The sequence below is a fragment of the Lolium rigidum genome, chromosome 1 (genome assembly GCF_022539505.1).
Source record: "Lolium rigidum isolate FL_2022 chromosome 1, APGP_CSIRO_Lrig_0.1, whole genome shotgun sequence".
In the NCBI taxonomy this organism is placed as follows: Eukaryota; Viridiplantae; Streptophyta; class Magnoliopsida; order Poales; family Poaceae; genus Lolium; species Lolium rigidum.
In genome coordinates this window covers 212534484-212556652 of record NC_061508.1, presented here as the reverse complement: position 1 = coordinate 212556652, position 22169 = coordinate 212534484, and the positions used below count along the sequence as shown (strand labels likewise).

The 22169-nt window shown below is 42.1% G+C and overlaps 2 protein-coding genes across 8 annotated transcripts; both read left to right on the top strand.

The window, feature by feature from the left end:
- Positions 1-3336: 3336 nt before the first annotated feature.
- LOC124689439 (serine carboxypeptidase-like 7) lies at positions 3337-8465 on the top strand. Of its 2 annotated transcripts, XM_047222974.1 has the most exons (13): positions 3337-3604; positions 3696-3915; positions 4238-4360; positions 4454-4556; positions 4678-4715; positions 6173-6274; positions 6513-6593; positions 6726-6866; positions 7041-7112; positions 7215-7333; positions 7447-7560; positions 8067-8112; positions 8235-8465. In XM_047222974.1, exons 1-13 carry the CDS (start codon positions 3456-3458, stop codon positions 8316-8318), a joined length of 1392 nt encoding a protein of 463 aa, XP_047078930.1. In that variant the 5' UTR covers positions 3337-3455; the 3' UTR covers positions 8319-8465. The 2 variants fall into 2 exon arrangements, with proteins under 2 accessions (XP_047078930.1, XP_047078936.1); XM_047222980.1 differs by lacking the exons at positions 8067-8112; positions 8235-8465 and having other exon boundaries at positions 7041-7117.
- A 6367-nt stretch (positions 8466-14832) lies between these two features.
- Positions 14833-20852, top strand: LOC124689399 (serine carboxypeptidase-like 18). 6 transcript variants are annotated; one of them, XM_047222942.1, is made up of 13 exons: positions 14833-15066; positions 15142-15361; positions 15557-15679; positions 15779-15881; positions 16451-16488; positions 16991-17092; positions 17792-17872; positions 17989-18129; positions 19399-19470; positions 19605-19723; positions 19793-19906; positions 20453-20498; positions 20608-20852. In XM_047222942.1, exons 1-13 carry the CDS (start codon positions 14909-14911, stop codon positions 20689-20691), a joined length of 1401 nt encoding a protein of 466 aa, XP_047078898.1. In that variant the 5' UTR covers positions 14833-14908; the 3' UTR covers positions 20692-20852. The 6 variants fall into 6 exon arrangements, 5 of the variants coding, with proteins under 5 accessions (XP_047078898.1, XP_047078903.1, XP_047078920.1 ...); XR_006998726.1 differs by lacking the exon at positions 19793-19906 and having other exon boundaries at positions 19399-19475; positions 20608-20673; XM_047222947.1 differs by lacking the exon at positions 19793-19906.
- The last annotated feature ends 1317 nt before the right edge of the window (positions 20853-22169 follow it).

The window sequence follows — 22169 nt, the reverse complement described above, 5'->3', positions numbered from 1 at the left end:
GTGTGTTAGATGGAATAGCATGGTTTTATTGATTGAATAGTGACAACAAATTCATGATCTATTATAGCTTTGTATTTTCTTTTGCTATCTCACTAGGAATAAAGTGAATGCATGTTCTATGTTCGTCACGTGACAAAAGTGATGATCTTGTTTGTTCAAGGTAGCATATTTGATATTCAAACATCATGTCAAAGTACTTGAGATTGGATTTTGTACACCCACGCATGGGTGTGGGTGTTTCGCCACCGTTTATTGTGCTTTGAGATTCAAATAAAAAGAGGAGAGAGAAAGGAATCTTTGCATCTACCATGGTGGGCACGAATCTTGAGGAATAAATGGACGGTGATGAAAACGCCCACACCCATGTGTGGGTGTACACAAATATTTCCGCAAAGTACTTATGGATGTACTTTGTTAATTCTTAATACAAGATTGCTTGAAGTTGTTCATGTCTTGTGAAGTATATGAGAGATGTGTTGCATTATCGCTATGTTAGGACATGATGCACATATGAATGCGTATCTTACACATGTTAAAGTTATTTTCCTCATATCTCATTGATGAATTGTTATTGTCCATTACAACTTAAAAGAGAGAATAATCAAGTGAACCCATGAACTCCAGTCCAATTTTAATCATAAGAAACACATTCCATCACATTTATCTTACTTTTTATTTGCAGCACTATTTTAATCCGAAAATATAAAAAAATACTTTTCTATCTTATTTGCACTCAAACCCCCAAAACAAACAAACATTTAACACTTTTACTTACTTTAATTTACTTGTTTAGTTTATTTTACACTAGTTATCTTACTTTTTATTTGCAGCACTATTTTAATCCGAAAATATAAAAAAAATACTTTTCTATCTTATTTGCACTCAAACCCCCAAAACAAACAAACATTTAGCACTTTTACTTACTTTAATTTACTTGTTTAGTTTATTTTACACTAGTTACTACTTTATATTATTTTTACTTACACGAAACCGTGTGCTTGATAACCACATGGTGAAGTTGGGGACACAAGACTTTAATTTATTTTGCACGATTGCTGGAAGAAGAGAGGGAGAGATAAATATTTACTCCATTCTCCGAGAGTTCGATATAAACTTCCGAGTCACCCTTCTGAGAAAAATACTCCGTTGACACAACACCCTGCACTTGGAGTCCCAACGTTCAAGATCTTTTTGCTGGTGTTGTCAAGAACTATCACCGGTGGGAGATCAGAGGGGGGAACCGCAGCTGGAATTGCCTTCAGTGGACTCCACCCCCCTCCGGTGTGGTCATCATCAACATTTTCATCAACGCCCCCAGCACCATCTTCATCTACCCTTTGTAATCTCTTGGCAAACATGATGCGTGAGGCAATCAATCGTTTTCCCATGATGTACTGTAGTCTTTGTTTGAATAGTGACTTGTTGTTGGCAATTTTGATATAATTTCTTGATGGTTGCATATAAGTATTTGTTATCCTCTATGATGATCTCTTGTATTGATATATGAGTGCAAAAATATGTTGGGGAATACATGAGGTTCTCACCATTGCATGATGACAGGGAGAGGAACAAACAGAGTTTGACAGAAACCATGTCTCAATTCTTATATATTCAGGTTATATTAATTCATGGTTAATCATCAGGAGGTATAACTGTGGGGACCTTTAAACTTACAACGGTGGTTGGACTTTATGTCTTAATAATTCTCTCAAACGATCTTAATTCGCCTTGGTTGCACCTATATATGGTTCACTAGTGACGTATTTGCTCATATATATGGTTGCACCTATGTATGGCTCCTCTATAGAAGAAACATTAAAAAAGACTATGCCAAGCTTCACTAATTGTGATAACCACACAAATGAAGTAGCAATTTTCCTGAACACTTACTCCCTTAAGTTACTCCACTTCACCTCACAACCCTTACTTTCCTTATACTATTTTCACTTCCTGCAGTTATTCTTAGTACTTTACAGTCTTCTAGTTCCTAGTAGAAACCTCTTCACACACACACTATAGATCCTAGTTTTGGATAGAAGGCTATATAGGTGGGTTATAAGATTTTAGAGAATAGATAGGTTACCTTCAGCTTTTCGTGGGTTCGACACTCAAATACTTATCGAATTGTACTGCGGTGATCCCCTGCACTTGGGGGTTATCACCTAGATGTCAGCCGGATGAGGGCGAAATGACATGTGTAGTGCATGCAACCGGCACGGCTCTCCTTGTTTCCCCGCGGCGGTGGCGGTGGACTGTTGGAGCTCAGGTGTACGCCTGATCCATGCATAAATCCAAAGGAATGGCTCTGATTAGCTGAGGTTGTTTGTTGTCTTAGTTATTTTGTTAGTATTTATCTCACTGTGTAGTGTTGATATCCCCTACAACCATGTGTAGTTTCTTTTTGTGTGTGCGGAAATTTGGACAAGCATATCATGATGTAACTCGTTTAGTAAGCTAGGTTTCCGAGCTTTCTAGTATGTTTAAAGGCCCATTTGAAAACTATCACTAAAAATGGTTAGAGGCATTTTGCAAAGTGCGGCTATAAACATGCTATTTTTAGGGGCAATTTGCTAAAGTACGGCTAAAGATGTATATAGTTAATTTGCTAAAGTACGGCAAAAAATGTATAGAGGCAATATGCTAAAGTGGGGCTAAGAATGTACATGGGAATTTCTTGAATTGCGGCTAAAAATATTTGAGGCATTTTTTAAGTTGCGGTAAAAAATATATAGAGGCATTTTTCAAACTGCGTCCAAAAATATATAGGGGCGATTTGAAAGTGCGGCAGAAACTACTAGTTTTAGGGGCAATTTTTTAAAGTACGGCTATAATTTTTAGCAACATGATTAAATTGAGCATTTTTTAAGTACCCCTAAAAATAATTAGAGGCGCTTTAGTTATTTTAAGGGTATTTTAAAATGCGCCTAATAATCTCCTCTCCCGTAGTGTATGGCGACAGCGCGCCGGTCGCTGCTTCTTATGCTGCTACCGCAGCTTCTCCTCCTCCGCTCCTTGTTGGCCGCCGCGACGCCGTCGATCAACACGAAAGCCGTGCCGCCGAGGGGAAGGGGACCTATCGGGGAAAATGTAGGAGGGGCTCTTCCTGAGCTTGCTAGCTCAGGATTAGCCGTGGCTTTCCACTTCAAGGACAGCGCTTCCTTCTCCGTGACACCGATGTGATAGCCTGACAGGGACTAGGGACTGAATAGTCAATATTGTACTGTTTGATAGACACCAGTCACCAGATAAAGCAGGGCTCCATGGCACCGATGTAATAGAGACTACTACTAGCAGGGAGCACGGTCTTGTGTAGTTGTGTGTCCACATACCAGATTTTCTCGTCTCTCGCTCGTCATACATGTATGGCCGGCACGGGAACATCCAAAGTGAATCACGTCAGCTGGTAGGAAATTCGCCGCTTTCATCCACTCTTGCCGGTACAATCAGTCTTAGCTATGGCGACAGCGCCGCCGCGCCGCTCGCTGCTTCTGCTGCTTCTGCTCCTCCGCTCCTTCTTCGCCGCCGCCACGCCGTCGATCACCACGAAGGCCGTGCCGCGGCTGCCGGGTTTCAGCGGACCCCTGCCCTTCTCCCTCGAAACAGGGCAAGTACATATGTGCCATGCATGCGCTGCTCCCCAGCTTCTTCTTCTTCCTCGGTTGATCGGAACATGATCATGCGATGCGGTGGTGCAGGTACGTGGAGCTGGATGACGGCGTCAGCCTCTTCTACTACTTCATCCAGTCGGAGCGCGACCCGGAGGAGGACCCCGTCCTGCTCTGGCTCACCGGCGGCCCCGGATGCTCCGCCCTCTCCGGCCTCGTCTACGAGATGGGTCCCTTCTACTTCGACTTCGAGGGGTACACCGGGAGTGGCCTGCCTACTCTGCTCTACAAACCAACATCTTGGACACAGGTTCATTTGGCTGAGACACCCAAGTTTTACATACGGGAGTAGTACAAAATAGATAATGGAGGGGACTAGCTGGACATGGGTTCAGAACCGTTGTTGCACCCATTTCCAGCATTTCTATTGATTTTTTTTCTCAGGTGTTCGCAAAGAACTTCTTTTCTTATGTCAGTACCTTACATGTGGGACGTGTATTGTCAAATTAGTTGTCGCTGATTTAGTACAAAGTTCTACTAAATCAGAGACAAATAATATGGTACTAGTTTGACCATATTGTTTTGACTAAAGACAACAGGGGCGTTTTCATTTCAGTTCAATCATATTGTAGGTTAGCAGTGTCATCTTCGTGGATTCTCCGGCAGGGACAGGCTTCTCGTATGACACCACGGGCAATAGGACCATACCAAGTGACACCATTGCTATTCAACAGCTGCACACCTTTCTCCAAACGGTTTACTTTTCAACTTCATTTATATGCTTCTTATAACAGAAAGTACAGATTAATCATCGGTGCTGATTTCCGTTTGGTTTCTTTTCTCTGAAGTGGTTTGATGAACACCCACAGTTTTTGCTGAATCCATTCTACGTTGCGGGTGATTCGTATAGCGGCATAATCATACCTCCTCTTGCTATGAAAGTTGCTAAAGGTATTTGGATCTCGTGATTATCGACAAGGATTACTACTTGTCTTACGAGTTTGTCCGAAGCGTGTATTTTTTTTACGAGTACAACATGCATTGTTCTAACTAAACATTTATTCCGTTATAGGGATAGAATACGGTGATGAGCCACTCATCAATCTTAAGGTATTCTATATTATTTCCATAATTTCTTTTCCAACATATTATTTAAGTTTCATATTTTTCTACCATGGTGATGTGCACCTACCAAGGCCCGAGGTATCCCTCCTTTGGAAAAAATATCTTTTTTACTGCAATGCTTATTTCTCTTCTTCCTAAGCTTTGTACAGTAATGGATGTACATCTAGAGCTTTATGCCTATAGAAGTTTTTCTTTGTTTACTAATTGGATAGGGGCAAGTTCTCTCTTTATCAAGGTCAACAAAGTTTAGTTCAACAACAACATGAGAAAACAAATATAATTGAATATTTGTGTCCACATATGTCGGGATCAGATCTATGTAGTTCTTAACCTTCAGTGGGTAAGTTCAAAACATGGTTACCATATTTTGGTAAAATTCAGCCTTCTGCCATTTACTTTGTTTGGTCAATTTCTTAAATATGAATGTTTTTTTTAAATGGGACCATCCTAGGCATTAGCACCTCATGCATTTTTTTTGTAAAGTCCACAGGATGTACTTCTAGAGCTTTATGCCTATAGAGGTCTTCCTTTGTTTACTAATAAGGCAGCCTAGACAGGGACAAGTTCTCTCCCTATCAAGGTCAACAAAGTTTAGCTTAACAACAACATGAGAAAACAAATATAATTTATTGTTAACCTTGAATATTTGTGTCCACATATGTGTCGGATCTATGTATTTCTTCAACTTCAATGGTTAAGTTCAAAACATGGTTACCATATTTTGGTAAAATTCACTCTTCTGCCATTTACTTTGTTTGGTAAATATGAATGATTTTTTCGAAAAAGGTACCATCCCAGGCATTAGCACCTGATGCCTTTTTTTTGTAAGACAGAAGTCCACATGTGATAAACCCAAATTCAGCCCCCGATGAGACTCGAACCTGGGTCGGCTGTGTGCAACAGTGCCTCCCTTGCCACCAGGCTACAACCCAGTTCTCAATATGAATAATTTACAAACTAGAATTCGTTGTTCCTTGCAACAAGGCTCTAAGTAGTCAGTCGGCCGAGACATTTTTTTTTCCATTGATACTGGTAGTTGAAACTTTACGGTGACCTTTGCTTTTATGTGTCCTCTGAGATACAGTCATAGTACAGAGGTTGGCAAATGTGTTTAGTTACAATTCAATGTTTACCCTTTCTCTAATGCAATTGTCCCTTATGATATTTTCCTTTCTATGTTTAAATGGCTGGTGCATGCTGAAACTTTATGCGATCCTTGAATTGTAATGGTTTTGTATCTCTGGATGCACAATAAAGTTAATAAAAAGGCCGTATGTATCAATTGATGTAGATGCTGGGGTCCTCCCCTTATCGAAAAAATTGTCCCATATGAAAATTGTTATACATTCTTACATATGTGTGTAAATCCGTGATACTCTTATACTACCATTTGTAAGGAGGGATTAATTAATACCCACATCAAATTTATCTTAACTGATCAGGGTGTAATTGCTGGCAATCCATTGACTGATGCAGCGACAGACATCAACGCTCGAGTTCCATATCTTCACGGTATGGGAATTATACCAGATGAACTCTACGAGGTGACATAGTCTTTAACTATGATAATTTTTATCTTTTACAATCTCATTCTATGCCACACGAAAATGACAAGGACAATATTTCCACACATCTACTCGATGTTGGCAAGCTTCTGCTCCCTCTCAAGAAAAATATGATGCTTCTCAATCAGAATGATGAATATATATTGACTTAATTACTGAATAAAGTCAAATGTGTTCCTATTTACTTGGAGTTGAACTTAAATACCCTAATCCGCAGGCTGCTCATGATGGCTGTAGAGGAGAATACCGTAGGCCATCGAACACTAATTGTGCCGATTCCCTCCAAGCCATCCAAGACGTGAGTGACAATACCGACCACAAAGAAAGAAACAAAAGTATATGTTGATTATGTGAATAAGGCATGACACACTAAGCTAGAAGTAAGAGCTACTTGGTGACTTGATTAGTAATTTTGGCATGGATATTGCAGTGTATAAGGGATTTAAATGATGTACACATCTTGGAGGCACGTTGTCCAGAATATCCAAGCCTCGCCATTCAGAAGCAGCAGGCGTTGCAGGATCATAGTAGGAAAAGGCTATTAGAGTCCGCAGTTTGGTCTATTTGCAGGGTAAACATTTCAAATATTAATCTTAATTTCTTCTCGGTTTTATTTTCACTTTCTCGCTTGCTTTATATTTTTATTTTTGTATTCATGTTCATATTTCTTTTATTTTTTCATTCTAATTGCACGGTGTTAACTGTGTCAAAATCTTAATTTTTGTGCTTAATTCGGTTGATGCAGAATGCCACGTACTTTCTATCCGAGGTATGGACAAATGACGAAGTTGTAAGGGAAAGTTTAGGTATTCACAAGGTAAGGTAGGGGTTTGCAGTGAGAGAATTCTCTGAATGCAATCAAAGCAGCCCTAATTCCGTCCATAACGAAGGGCTTATATGCGGTGTATATACTGTGCAGGGAACAGTTCCATCATGGCTACGATGTGATTTCGATATACCTTACACAATGGAAATTGCCAGTGCAGTGGATGATCATTTAGCATTGATTACTAAAGGATACCGGGCCATGATCTACAGGTAAGTGAGTGATCAACTTTTTCCGGCACCCGTTTCTCCCACATCTCCTTAATAATTCTATAATGTATTTGACTGAATAGTCAATATTTGTACGGTCATGTGTGACGCTGCAGTGGCGATCATGATAGTAAAATATCTCATGTTGGCACCCAAGCATGGATCAGAAAACTTAGCCTTCCCATCACAGATAATTGGCGACCATGGTATGTGGAAGGCCAAGTTGTAGGGTAAGGACCGACTCACAATTTATATTGTTTTGTATACATTATAAGTCAAAAGTATGTTGTAGTTATTACTCGCATCAGGGAAAAATAGTGATATCCCCAGAATCAGTTGTGACCCGACTAATTTAGCTTTGATTAATGGGAATACTACATTTTAGTACATCCATAAAACCTAGCAAAACTACACACATATATATGCATGAAAATACATTCGAGACAAAGTTGCGCATGTATTTTTTTTCAAGTATAAAATCTAAATAATTCAAAAGATAATAATTTGGTAAATAAAAACCAACTTACCTATGTCCAGTTGTCCACAAGACCACAAGGTAGCTTTTCAAATACAGATGAATCCAATAGTTAGACTTCAGAGATACCGTTAAACGCCCAAAACATGTGACAAGGGGTATTATGCTTATTAGTAATAAAAATTAAACATTTGTAGTTCATTGTATGCGCCAAGTACTTTGATGCCTTATACATAGTTTTTCTTTATCTTATTTTCATAGGTTCACAAGAACTTACTCCAACAATCTGACATTTGCAACTGTAAAGGTACGTGTTAGACACATATATACAGCTTCAGTTTTTTACCAGAGCTGGATAGCATCCTTATCCATATAGAAAACAGTTCATCAAATTAATGAATTGTTTAATTCAATTACATGCACCTGTAGGGTGCTGGACACACAGCCCCGGAGTACATGCCCAAGGAGTGTCTTGCCATGATCGATAGATGGCTCTCAGGTGAACCTCTTTAAGGGGTCGACTGATGTTGGGTGCACGTGGAGGTTCTTAATGTCAATTGTATATGTAAGGTAACATATATGTAACGGCAAACTGAGCATACCGCAATTGTTTAGGCTTTTATGTGGTGGAATGGAACCTGTCCACCCAAGTTTAAGTCATAGAGGCTGTTAACTACGAGGTCCCCATGTTGATTTCGCCATGTGTGTGTTCCCAGTGGCAAGTGTACATGCGTGTATATGAGCATCGGTGCTTGTGCTGTGCAAAAAAAAGTCTGTGCCGGAAATTAAGTATACTCACAGGGATAGGCGTGCGTGTGTTCGTAGGAACATGTGTCCGTGCATGCATGTATGTGAGCATATACACTTGTACTATGTTAAAAAAGGATGTTGTCTGCAAAAAGTAAGAGTCTATAGCTGACAAGACAGAGAAGTTCACGACTACATTACAGGAAGTTCCGCGTTTGTTTGGGGTGCGAAAATCCCATCAATCTACCAATTAACGCAACGAAACTGAATAATGCAGCATATTTCCAAACTCCAACATGTGCAAAGGCACTCTGCAGACAAAATGTAAATAGACTATTTACGAAAAACAATTGCAAAGAAACGCAATCAGGTGCTCCTAAATCCTAATCACCAACATGCACCCCATGTCATCTTTTGCAGATTGATAGGTTCCTTCGTCAGCAAAATCCGAAGTATGCTGCAAAGCATCGCATATGAAAAACTTTCTATGCAAACAGATTGGGGGGTGAGTTTGAAAAGTTCTGTGGCTTCTTTCAGAAAATTGTTATCACTCACCATGTTTCTTGTCCCCATGCACATCAACAATATGGCTCTTGTCCCCATGCCCATCAACAATTGGTATTGGCTCGGATGAGACCAAGATGGACACGAGACGAGAAACCAAGACGGAGAAAGCTTCCTGACCTAGCCGCCGCCTCTCCCCTGACCTAGCCGCCGCCGCCCCTCCACCCTCCACCACCGCCTCCTCCCATCCCCTCTCCCCCTTCCCATCTTCGCCCCGGGTCTTCTCGCGCGAGACGGCTCTAGGCGACGACCCGAACCCAAGAAGAGGCGGCCCATCTTCCTCCTCCTGGCCGTTGCCTCCATCGGGGTCGGCGGTGGCGGCCGCGGCCGGCTGCCAAAGGCAGGGCGGTGGTGGCGCATCCATGGACTCCCCTTCGCGCGGAGGCGGGGTCTTCCAGGGGCGGCGACGGTGGACGGCGGGTCTGGTGGCGGTGGCCTTTGGCTACTTCACCTAGATCATGGCGGGACACGCGGTGGTGTGGCGGAACTCGGCGGGGAAAGGGCGGCAGCGGGATCGCTGCTGACCTCCACCGGCTAGGTTGTAGGAGGAAGATGGATCGTGGCTCCCAGCCATGGCGGCGGCGTGGGCCCCGGCCGTTCCGGCTTTCATGGTTGTGGTCCTAGGGTTCTTCTTTCGCGAAGATAAAGACGTTCCGGATGCCGATCTTCTTCATCTAGCCAGAGTGATGAGTTCCGGAAGGCTCCGACAGCGAATGGAACAATGCATCTTTTAACTGGAGTTCACAGGATCGGGTGGTATTCGGTCGCGCGCACCCATGCTTTATTCCGACCGTTTGGTTCCGGAGGGGGCGGCGCGAAGCTCTGTTCTGTATTGATATCAAGAGACTTTTGGTCCATGGTGAAGTCAGAAGAGAGAATTTCATGAAGGCGGGATTGGGGGATTAGCTAAAGCAGGTTCAAGTCTCCGTGATGTTGAGGGACTTGCTTGGTGTTCCGGGATTCGCAGCAGTGGTTTGAAAGTGGGGGCGGCAGCATAGGTGAAGTTTAGAGTCCTACCTTTCAGGGTGAAAACCCAAGGTCTGGCCTTAACTGGTTATGCCTGGCAATGACCTTGTTGGAGGCATTGTTTTGAGAGCGGGGTTGTTTTGAGAGCGGGGACTATCTTCAGGGTGAAAACCTAAGATCTTTGATCGGGCGACGACGGCGCTGGTGCACTGTTCCCTTCTTGGAGGCGTCGCTTTTGGAGAGTCTGTATTTCAGGTGTTGTCTAGGGGTGGATGTATTACTGTTGCTAGGCCTAGGATACTCTAGCGGGACTTTTCTTTCTTAGTTTTCTTTTATCTTTTTTGGCTGTGTGCATCCGTACTGCCATTAGGATGTTGCGTTGTTGCAGAGGCTGGGTGTAATTGGTATCTTTTGATATTAATATATTCCCTTTATCTAAAAAAATCGACAATATGGCTCAACGCATAAACACCATCACATTGTGGAACTTGGACTTGCCTTGCTTGCACATGCATGTATGCCTCCAAATTTTGGGATGCATCCTTTCTCACAACCACTTTTCTCATAATATAGTTCCTACCAAAGTGATTGATTTTGAAACTCCTGGAAAATGTCTTCTCCACACTAAACCCAACTATGACTCTCTTCGGATTTTTGGGTGTACCTATTGGCCAAATCTTCGTCCCTACAACAAAAGAAAGCTTGCATATCTCTCTCTACACGTTGTGTGTTTGTAAGCTATGGTCCTTTGTATAAACGAATTAAGTGTTTGGATGTGACCACTGATTGTGTTTATGTGTCTTGAGATGGGGTCTTTGACAATAATGTGTTCCCTTTTGCTTCATGTCATCCTAATGCTGGTAAACGCCTTAGTCAGGATATTCTTCTCCTACCAACAATAAATCATGCATCTACCAATGAGGATACTCAACTTGATGATCGCATGCATGCCTTTACACATTATACCAATTGCCATGGTCAGGAAACACACCCACCTTATGGTACATCCGAAGATGAACACGTGAAAACTTGAGTGAAAATGACGAAGAAATATAGTCAAACGGCTCCAAAGAAAATTCTACACAAAATGACAAAACGAGCGCGCAATCCAAGGAAGATTCCGGTGCAACCTTGGACTATGGAAGCTCCGATCCCGAGGAGGATCGACCTGAAATAGGCGCCTTTCCAGGTGTTGGCACTGCTCCTGAGGCGTCATCACCGCTCTCTATTGCAGTGCTCGCACCAGTCCCCTTCTCCCCGCCGCATGCACCGGTCCGCGTCACCCATTGGCCGGGATTGGTCCCTCCCACGAGGAGACCCTGGCTCCCGCCAGGCTGCACCTGATGCGCCTTCGATACGCCCTGCTCCACCCACGGGTGGAGGATCTTCTGTTGATCCCGATGCTGCCACCGGTTAGCTTGATGGATCCTCTCTGGTGCCACCTACTACAACAACTCATGTGGCTGCTGTTCAAACTCGACTTCAAAAAGTATCAAACATCCAAAAATTTATAAAGATGGTACAATAAGATATGGTATGCTTGCATCTATAGATAAGCCACACTCTCTCACTGGTCACTAATGCTCTTGAGGATAGGCATTGTCGCAAAGTAATGAAGTTGGAATATGATGCATTGCTTCAAAATAAAACCTAGAATTTGATGCCACCCAGTTCCAATAAAACATTGATTGATTACCAATGGGTATGCCGCATCAAGAAGAGAGTAGATGGTACGATTGACATGTATAAAGATCGTCTTGTTGCAAAAGGTTTTAAAGAAAGGTATGGTATTGATTATGAGGATACCTTCAGTTTAGTTGTTAAAGCAACCATTATTAGGATTTTCTTGGCATTTTAATCTCCACATGTTGGAATTTGCGGCAACTAGATGTCAAGAACGCAATTTTGCATGGTGTTCATGAAGAGGAGGTTTACATGAAACACCCCCTAGGTTTTGAAAATCCTAATGCTCCTCATTTTATTTGCAAGCTGGATAAAGCTCTCTATGGTCACAAACAAGCCCCCTCGAGCTTGGTGCTCTCGTCTTAGCTCCAAGTTGCATGATCTTGGTTTTACACCATAAAAGGAAGATACATCCTTCTATTTATATCAGAAGTCTATCACAATATTCTTGTTGATCACAATATTCTTGTCGATCTATGTTGATGATATCATTGTGACAAACTCTTCTCGTTTACTTAAAGATCTCAAAGAAAACTTTGCTATCAAGGATCTTGGTGATTTGTACTTCTTTTTGAAAATTGAAATGAAGAAAATACATATTGGTTTGTTGCTCACACATGAAGTAAGTTACTTGACAAAATTGGCATGCGCAAATGCAAGTCAGCAACCACGCCACTGGCCCCGACATATCCTCTTTCACTTGTTTCTAGCAATCCTCTTGGTCCTAAAGATAGTATAAAATATTGCAGCATTGTTGGTGCCTTGCAATATCTTACATTGACAATACGTGATCTATCCTTCTCCGTTAATAGGGTTTGCCAGTTTCTACATGCTCCCACCACTGTTCACTAGATAATTGGTAAGAGAATACTACGCTATGTTAAGGATATTGTTGGTATTGGTACTCCCTCCGTCTAAAAATATGTGTCTCACTTTTATCTAGATACATATCTACATGCATTTAATGTAGATACAGATGTATCTACATAAAATTGAGGCAACTATTTTTAGACGGGGGAAATATTACTTTCCAGTCCTCTTCATGTACACTCTCGAGTGCCTTTTCATATGTAGATTGGACTAGTTGTCTTAATGACAAACACTCCACCGTAGGTTTTGCAGTATTTATGGGACCAAACCTGATTTCTTGGAATGCCAGAAAACATGCTATAGTTTCACGTTCTACTATAGAAGCTGAGTATAAAGCATTAACAAATGCCACTGCGGAAATGATATGGTTGAAGCACTCCCTAGTGATCTTGGAGTTGAGCTTAAGGAAAGACCTTGCTTATGGTGTGATAATCTAGGTGCAACATATCTATCAGCAAATTCAGTGTTTCATACACGCACCAAACACATTAAGACTGATTTCCACTTTATTCCAGAACAAGTGGCTCATAAAAAGCTGAATATTAAATTTGTTTCAAGCAAGGATCAAATTGCAGATGACTTCACCAAAATAATCCCAGTCAAGAACCTTCATAAGTTTAGGCGTAATCTAAATTTTCTTCCAAAATTAGATTAAGGGGGCTGTTAGAACTCTTGTATAACCGTATGTGACCTGGATACAATGTAGTACACCACCCGAGGTCGTACCCCTTTGTAAGCCACGACAGGGACCTTTTCCTGCCTTATATAACAGACAACCCGAGCCCTTCCATCCTAGTTATTTGACACGTGAATCTCTACGGCTATCTCGGAATACGCCGTGGCTTCCACTCCAAGTTCATGTTTTACCCGAAGAAAGGATGGTTTCTTAAAAGGAAATATATGGTTTAAAACCCCGATCAGACCCATGATCCTAAAAAAAGGCCTACATAAATTTTAAGATAAGAATATCTTTAAAATGAGGCCGTATCAAATTTACCTCAATCAATCAAATGGTTTTGATTTATGTAAAGTTATCCTAGCAAGTATACATCTATAAATAAGCTTATTATAAGAACTATCCCCACAAGAGGAATGTCACTATGTTAAATTTACCTAAATCTCTATAGGTTAAAATCATACTATGTTTTTGCGTGGCAATTATTAATTTAAATATGAGAAGTCAAGATATCGCAGTAAAAGTTTTTGACATGTTTAAAACTTGAACTAAGAATTTATTTCAACAGTAGGCATAGTATGATTTATAGATGCAGCTTTTTATTATTTATGTAATGCTAATAAAATGAATAATCAAATATTTGTATCATACATCAATTAGAATAAAAAACCAAAAAATAAAGAAACAAGAGGCGCTGATGGCAGGTTTGAACTTGCAATATCCAAGTAAGCAACCAAGCACGCTTGATGCGTACAACCAACTGGGCTGAGCTTGATTTGTGCTCTATAATTGAAGTAAACATAAATAGTCTATACGGAAGGCCCATTTCAAAATTTTGGCCCCTCCAAAAACTGGGGCCCTGTGCGGCCGCGTGGGCCGCACTCCCGTTGGGCCGGGCCTGGTTTCTTCTCCGTGGTACCTCTAAGCCCTAACAATTGTTCTATGTTCTAACACACACTCCGGGCTAACTCAACAGGTCCTTCCTTGGACAGTCTCAACTAGCCTAGCACAAGCCATTTTTCATTCCAGATTTTTGTTCTGAAAAAATCGTGTACCTCTCTCATTCCAGATATTTCACATTGGTCAAGGCCTCAAGGGTACAAAAAAAAATGTTTAAAACGTATTTCTATCTTTTATGTGTTTGTTGCTTTCACGGCCCTGACAGGGACTAGGGAGTATAGGGTGTCCAGACACGAGGTAAGGTAGCGCTCCATGGCACCGATGTGATAGACACTAGTAGAGAGTAATACGGTCTTGTGCGTCCACACACCAGATTTTCTCGTCTCTCGTCGTATGTCCGGCAGGGGATATATATACGGAATTGCTAAGTTTCAGCTAGCTGAGACGTAGCTTATGCCTCAGTCACATGCTTCACCATTGGATTTTGTTTCCGCTTGAAGATCCATGTTTATTGTTGTTTGCATTTTATTTAGGTCCGCATTAAAACACATTAATGTAATTCGACTTGAGACATAAGTTATGTCTTAGTCGACTGAGACTTAGAGACACCGATATATATAAGAAACATTCAATTGAATCACGTCAGCTGGTAGGAAATTTGCCGCTTGCATTTCGTCCACTCCTGCCAGTCTTAGCTATGGCGACAGCGCCACCGCGCCGGTCGCTGCTTCTGCTGTTACCGCAGCTTCTCCTCCTCCGCTCCTTGTTGGCCGCCGCCACGCCGTCGATCACCACGAAAGCGGTGCCGCGGCTTCCCGGTTTCAGCGGACCCCTGCCCTTCTCCCTCGAAACAGGGTAAGTACATACGTGGTCTGCTCTCATCTTCTTCTTCCTCGGTTGATCGGAACATGGTGCGATGTGGTGGTGCAGGTACGTGGAGCTGGACGACGGCGTCCGCCTCTTCTACTACTTCATCCAGTCGGAGCGCGACCCGGAGGAGGACCCCGTCCTGCTCTGGCTCACCGGCGGGCCCGGATGCTCCGCGCTCTCCGGCCTCGTCTACGAGATCGGTCCTTTCTACTTCGACTTCGAGGGGTACACCGGGAGTGGACTGCCTACTCTGCTCTACAAACCAGCATCTTGGACCCAGGTTCATTTGGTTGAGACACCCACGTTTTAGATAACGAGATAGATAATGGAGGGGTCTAGCTGAGACACCATTTCCAGCACGTGTATTGTCAGTAGCTGTGATAAGCATTATGTATAGTGTCGTACTGGTTTGACCGTGATGTGTTTACGGAACACGACGGCGATGTTTTCATTTCAGCTTGGTTATATATTGCAGGTTAGCAATGTCATCTTCGTGGATTCTCCGGCAGGGACAGGCTTCTCGTATGACACCACGTGGAACAGAACCATACCAAGTGACACCATCGTTATTCAACAGCTGCACACCTTTCTCCAAACGGTTCACTTTTCACCTTCATTTATATTATGCTTCTTCTAGCACCAGAAAGTGCAGGTTAAACATTGGTGCTGATTTCCGTTTGGTTTCTTTTCTCTGCAGTGGTTTGATGAACACCCACAGTTTTTGCCCAATCCGTTCTACGTTGCGGGTGATTCGTATAGCGGCGTAATCATACCTCCTCTTGCTATGAAAATTGCTAAAGGTAGTTGAACTTCCGTCGTCGTTATCAGCAAGGATTTCTCCCTAGCAATCCGTCTTATAAGTTTGTCCAAAGTGTTTTTGTAAACGGAGACAAAGTACCTCATTTATTAATTAAGAAGAGAGTGTTCGGTTTTTAGAAGAAAACCAAGCAAAGTCTACAATAACCGAGCTAAGTCCACACATCTACATCCAAGTCAAAATAAAAAAAGACTCAAAACATCAAGGTTACACCCACTCTAACCAACAGATAAGACCACAAAGCAACACGAACAAACACCCAAAAATAACACACCAGCACCGCGTCAATAGGGACAGACCATCCATGACATTGGGGGCACTCATCAAACCACTGCGGATCCAGAGTAGACAGCAGCTAAGGTGGTGAGAAAATCGCAAAACTTCTCCGACAACGATAGTTATAGTGCTGCCGACAATCCAGACTTAGCAACCCAACGCCAAAAGGAACCATTTGCGTGTCGGACCCAGGCGAAAGAGAGACTGTCCAAAGCGTGTATTGTATTTTCTTTATACAAGGTGTGTTGTTTTAACTACATATCGCTTTTGTTATAGGGATAGATTACGGTGATGAGCGGCTCATCAATCTCAAGGTATTCTGTAGTACTTCCACAATTTCTCTTCTGCATATTATTCAAGGTTTATTTTGTTGTAATTGCAAGGTTTATTATTCTCTTTCTTAAGGCTTCTAATGGGCACACTTACAGATTTTTATGTCCATACAAGTCTTCTTTTGCTTAAATCTATATCAATAAATTAAGCTAATAAGGCAGGGGTAAGTACTCTATCAAGGTCAACAAGGTTTAGTTCAACGTAAAGTTTAAAATAGGGGTTATGCATCTTAGCGGCTATGGTGAAGACATGCTTAATTTTCTATTTCCAGTGATGCATCTGGTAGTTGAACCTATACACTGATCTTTGTTTTATGTGCACTCTCAGTTACAGAAGTACGCAGATGTTTTTTTTACAATTCAACGTTTATTTTTCTCTAGTGCCTTATTCCCTATGTAAAATTGTTTTAACCTTATATATGGGTGAATCTGTGGTTATCTTATACTCTCTGTAAGGAGTGACAAATTAATACCCACTGATCAGGGTGTCATTGCTGGCAATCCATTGACTGATGTAATGTTGGACTTCAACGCTCCAGTTCCGTATCTTCATGGGATGGGAATCATACCGGATGAACTCTACGAGGTGACATAACGCGATTTTTCGGCACTCATAAACCCTAAAATTTGTAATGATTTTAACTATTAAAAAATTCGAAATTCTCTTGAAAACAAAAGATGATCAAGTATTATACTTGTATAAAAATGTTTGGACTTGAAATGATTCTCATGTATGGGGGGTAAAAAAGGCAGATTTTGTCTTTTTTTACCCTAGATACAATGATAGTAATTTCCACGCGAATATTTTTATACAAGTACATTGCTTGATCATCTTTGGTTTCCAAAATAATTCGGATTTTAAACCTTTTTTAATTACCTTTTTTTAGTATCGGATGCTTGGCATCCATGAATATGAATGTATTTTCCATAATATTATCTTTTAAGATCTAACTCTATGCCACACGAAAATGATAAGGACAACATTTCCACACATCTACTGTCATATTGGCTAGCTTCTACTTCCTCTAAAAAAAAGTACTTCCTCTGATCCATAAAAATTATGGGAATTTTGTACTAAGTTAGTATAACTTCTATACTAAATTCTCGACACTTATTATGGATTGTAGGGAGTATAACACTTCTCAGTCAGAATGACTAAATATATTGACTTAAGTACTGAATCGAAGGCTGCTCGTGAAGGCTGTAGAGGGCAAAAATAAAGAGATACATGTAGCTTGGCCTCTAAAAAGTATGTTCATGTTTACTTAAATTCCAAAATATGCAGGCTGCTCGTGAAGGCTGTAGAGGGCAATACCGTAGCCCATCGAACGCTGATTGTGCCAATTCCCTCCAAGCCATTGACGATGTAAGTGACACTAGCGACAATGTGTATGTTGATTGTGTCTGTATTAACGCGCAATACACTTAGCTGGTAGTAAGAGGTACTTGTGAGTTAATCGGTAGTTTTTGGGTCGGATGCAGAGCACAAGGGATTTGAATGGTGTACACATCTTGGAGAAAAATTGTACAGAATATCCAAGCCTCGCCATTCAGAAGCGGCCGAGGTTGCAAGATCATGGTAGTAAAAGGCTATTAGAGTCCGCAGTTTGGTCAATCTGCAGGGTAAACATCTCAACTATTAATCTGAATATCTGCTCGGTTTTCATTTTCATTTCTCATTTTATCTAATTTTAGTTTTGTTTGGAGATTTTAGAGGGTATCCTGGGCGCCTCACAGAGGCGCTGGCAGTGTCCTATTGGAGGCGCCGGCACCTGCTCCTTAACTTGGGAAGAGGTTGAACACACCGGCTACCCCGATAAGAGTCCCAAAAAATTAAACAAACAAATGTCAATAAACTATGAAATTTCATTCAAATTTAGGTTTAGTTACAAAAGTTTGAATGAAATTTGAACTAAACTAAACTAAATCCTAGTCTATTGGCCGCTGGTTGGGGCCCGCGACAGACCTGCCCCGTAGTTCTTCCCCTACGCTGCCACCTCTTGCGCCAGACTCTCTACCCTTACTTCGCGCATCTGCTACCGCCACAGGCGTTGCTGGAGCTTCTCGGTGACGCTGGGCTTTCAGCACCGTCCGCCACTAGTGGGATTCCTCTTCCTGAGCAAGCCTCGCTTTCTCGCGGATGGCCGCCTCGATCTAGCGATGAGCGTTGAGCTCAAGCAACCTTTGTCGCGCGGCCGCCCGCTCGCCTGAGATCTGGACGGCATGCTCGAAGTTAGCGGCGTTGGTCTCCTCGAGCACTTGATCCCGGATGCTTATGGTTGCCCTGGAACTGCTCCTCACCGCCTAACTACGCATGCTCCTCCGTGACCTAGACGTCTGTGTCCACGATGAACACCTCATTCCACTCGTCAAACTTGGAGTCGTCAAAGAAGCTCGTCGTCGGGCCGCGGCGGGGCCATGGGCTCGGATTGCAGCGGCTGGCTGCAGCGCCGGTGGCATGCGACCGTTCCTCCCTAGAATCGAGTACATAGTAGCAAGTCGGTGCGGTATTAAAGACAGCAACCCACCGGAGAGCATCTGAGGCGTCGCATTTAAAGATGGAGACGGCCCTGGAGTCACTGACATGCAGGTCCCGCCCCTAAAATCCGACGCGGCAAGGGGTGCCGACGTTCCCGTTTGGCACCATGTTGGTTGGGGCCGGCGCGGAGTTGTTGACAATTTTATTGGGCTCCGAAACACGTCGGCTAATTTTGGAATGAGTTGGTGTGAGCCGAAAAACAAGGCTGGCCGCAAATAGCCATTGGGATCGCTATTGGGGATGTCGGTGGAGACGCTTTTATTGCTTTCATTTTATCATTCGGGTTGTCCTGTGTTAACTTGTTAACTATGTCAACATCATCATAATTGTTGTGCTTAATTCGGTTGATGCAGAAATCCACGTACTTTCTGTCCGTGGTATGGACAAACAACGAAACTGTAAGGGAGAGTTTGGGTATTCACAAGGTAAGGTAGGGGTATATGTTTGAGAGAATTTCCTACACGTTTTCTGCAGTGAAAGAATCCTCTGCATGCCATCAAAGAAGCCCTCGTTCCCTCCATAACGGACTTATTTTGTAGATATGATTTATACTGTGCAGGGAACAGTTCCATCATGGCGACGATGTGATTTCGATATACCTTACACAAAGGAAATCACATATGCAGTGGATGATCATTTAGCACTGATTACTAAAGGATATCGGGCCATGATCTACAGGTAAGGGAGTGATCAACTTCCTCTCTCTGACACCCGTCTCCTTAATTCTATATATGTGTGACGCTGCAGCGGCGACCATGATGCTAAAATACCTCATGTTGGCACCCAAGCATGGCTCAGAAAACTTAACCTGCCCATCACAGATAATTGGCGACCATGGTATGTGGACGGCCAAGTTGTAGGGTAAGGATCGACTCACAATTGATATGACTCAAAAGTTGTAGGGTAATTCTTACTCGCGTGTCCAAAAATAAAATGATATCACCGGAATCAGTTGCAACCCAACTAATTTAACTTTGATCAATGAGAATATTACATTTGAATAAATCCATAAACCTAGCAAAACTACAGACATATATGTGTTCTTGAAAATACCTTCAAGAAGAAGTTGTGCATGTATTTTTTACCAAGTATAAAATCTAAATATTTCAAAAGATAATAAATTGATAAATAAAAATCGACTTACCTATGTCCAGTTGTCCGCAAGGTAGCTTTTCAAATACAGAGGAATCCAATAGGTACACTTCAGAGAAACCCTTCAACGCCCAAAACATGTGACACGGAGTACTATGCTTATACTAGTAAAAGTTAAACATTTGTAGTCCACTGTATGCGTAGCAAGGCTGTATGATCTCTTCCATGCAAAGGCTGGGGTAATTTTCCATTTCAGAAAAAGGCAAGTATTGTTGATGTCTTATACATTTGATTTTCTTTCTCTTATTTTCATAGGTTCACAAGAACTTACTCCAACAATCTGACATATGCAACGGTAAAGGTACGTGTTAGCTTCCAGTTTTTTACCAACGCTAGATAGCATCCTTATCCATATAGAAAACAGTTCATCAAATTAATGAATTGTTTAATTCAACAACGTGCACATATAGGGTGCTGGACACACCGCCCCGGAGTACATGCCCAAGGAGTGTCTTGCCATGATTGATAGATGGCTCTCGGGTGAACCTCTTTGAGGGGTCGACTGATGTTGGGTGCACGTGGAGGTTCTTAATGTCATTGGTATATTTAAGGTAACATATATGTAACGGCAAACTGAGCGTAACCCAACTGTTTAGGCTTTTATGTGGTGGAACCTGTCCACCAAAGTTCAAGTCATAGAGCTCGTTAACTACTAGGTGCCTGTGGTGATTTTGCGAATCTTAATAAGCATACTCATAGGGATAGACATGTTTGTGTTCTAGAGGTAAGTGTACATGCGTGTATGCAAGCATCCACTCTCGTACTGTGTTAATAAAAGAATGTAGTCCACAAAACATATTCTGGGCAGGCAAAGTAAGAGCCTATGCTTGACATTAAGTATACTCACAGGGACATGCGTGTGTGTTCGTAGGGGAAAGTGTGAGTGGGTGTATGTGAGCATACACACTTGTGCTCTGTTAAAAAAAATAGAATGTGGTATGCAAAACATATTCTGAGGAAAAAGAAAATCTATGCCTAACAGTTCACTGATATAAGACAGGGAAGTTCACAACTACATGACAGGAAGTTCCACATTTTTTTGGTTGCGGAAATCCCATCAATCTACCAACTAACCTAATGAAACTGAATAATGCAGCATATTTCCAAACTGCAACATGTGCAAAGTCACTGTGCAGGCAGATCGTAAATAGACTATTTACGAAAAGCAATTGCACACAAATGCAAATCAGGTGCTCCTAAATTCTAATCACCAACATGCACCCCACTGTCATCTTCTGCGGATTGATAGGTTCCTCCGTCAGCAGAATCCGAAGTATGCTACGAAGCATCGCATATGAATTAGATCAATGTTTCACCCTCAAATAACACTCCATAGTAAGTCGAATTTGTTGGATTACATGTGCAGCTAGAACGGATCAGTAAAGTAAGTTTCGCTAAGCCTTTTTTCGGTATTCATCTTAGGATAAACTTAGTGTGCAGCACTCCCCAGGGGAAAAAGAGAAATGAAGGGTACAAAAAAGACTGCTTACAAGAAAAACATGGTGTATTAGTGACTCATCTATTGAGATAATGCACATATGAAAGGAAGAGCAGATACGATTGTTTACCTCATGTGATGACTCATCATCCTCAGCCCCAGGTCCGCCACCTGCTGAAGAACACGAAGCATGCTGCAAACAGGCACACAAGGATGAAAATCTGAACCCTCACTTGGACAATAAATCAACTTAAATTTACCTGTCGAATGTTTGGTGACGACATGCTATGCATACTCTCTTCCAAAGACTGGAACCTGTTCTCCCAAGTTTTATCCAACTGCTGTGTGGTGTGATTGATCAATCCTTGAATCATGACTCAAAACTGATTCAAGGATTGAACGATGTGAGGCGAGGTGGGTCCCCAGGGGCCGCAACCCCAACCACCACGGCCACACTTACCTACCTGTTATGTACCTTTTCCCCCAAATAGGATGCAATGCATATGTCCTGATAACGCGCAAACTATGTGACTC

Bases quoted from the DNA above. Each gene is read 5' to 3' on its own strand.
- LOC124689399 (XM_047222942.1), top strand. From the start codon at position 14,909: ATGGCGACAGCGCCACCGCGCCGGTCGCTGCTTCTGCTGTTACCGCAG. The intron at 18,130-19,398 runs GTAAACATCTCA...CGGTTGATGCAG, and splicing joins CAGTTTGGTCAATCTGCAGG to AAATCCACGTACTTTCTGTC. The intron at 19,471-19,604 runs GTAAGGTAGGGG...TATACTGTGCAG, and splicing joins AGAGTTTGGGTATTCACAAG to GGAACAGTTCCATCATGGCG.
- LOC124689439 (XM_047222974.1), top strand. From the start codon at position 3,456: ATGGCGACAGCGCCGCCGCGCCGCTCGCTGCTTCTGCTGCTTCTGCTC. The intron at 4,361-4,453 runs GTTTACTTTTCA...TTTTCTCTGAAG, and splicing joins TGCACACCTTTCTCCAAACG to TGGTTTGATGAACACCCACA. The intron at 7,113-7,214 runs GTAAGGTAGGGG...TATACTGTGCAG, and splicing joins AAAGTTTAGGTATTCACAAG to GGAACAGTTCCATCATGGCT.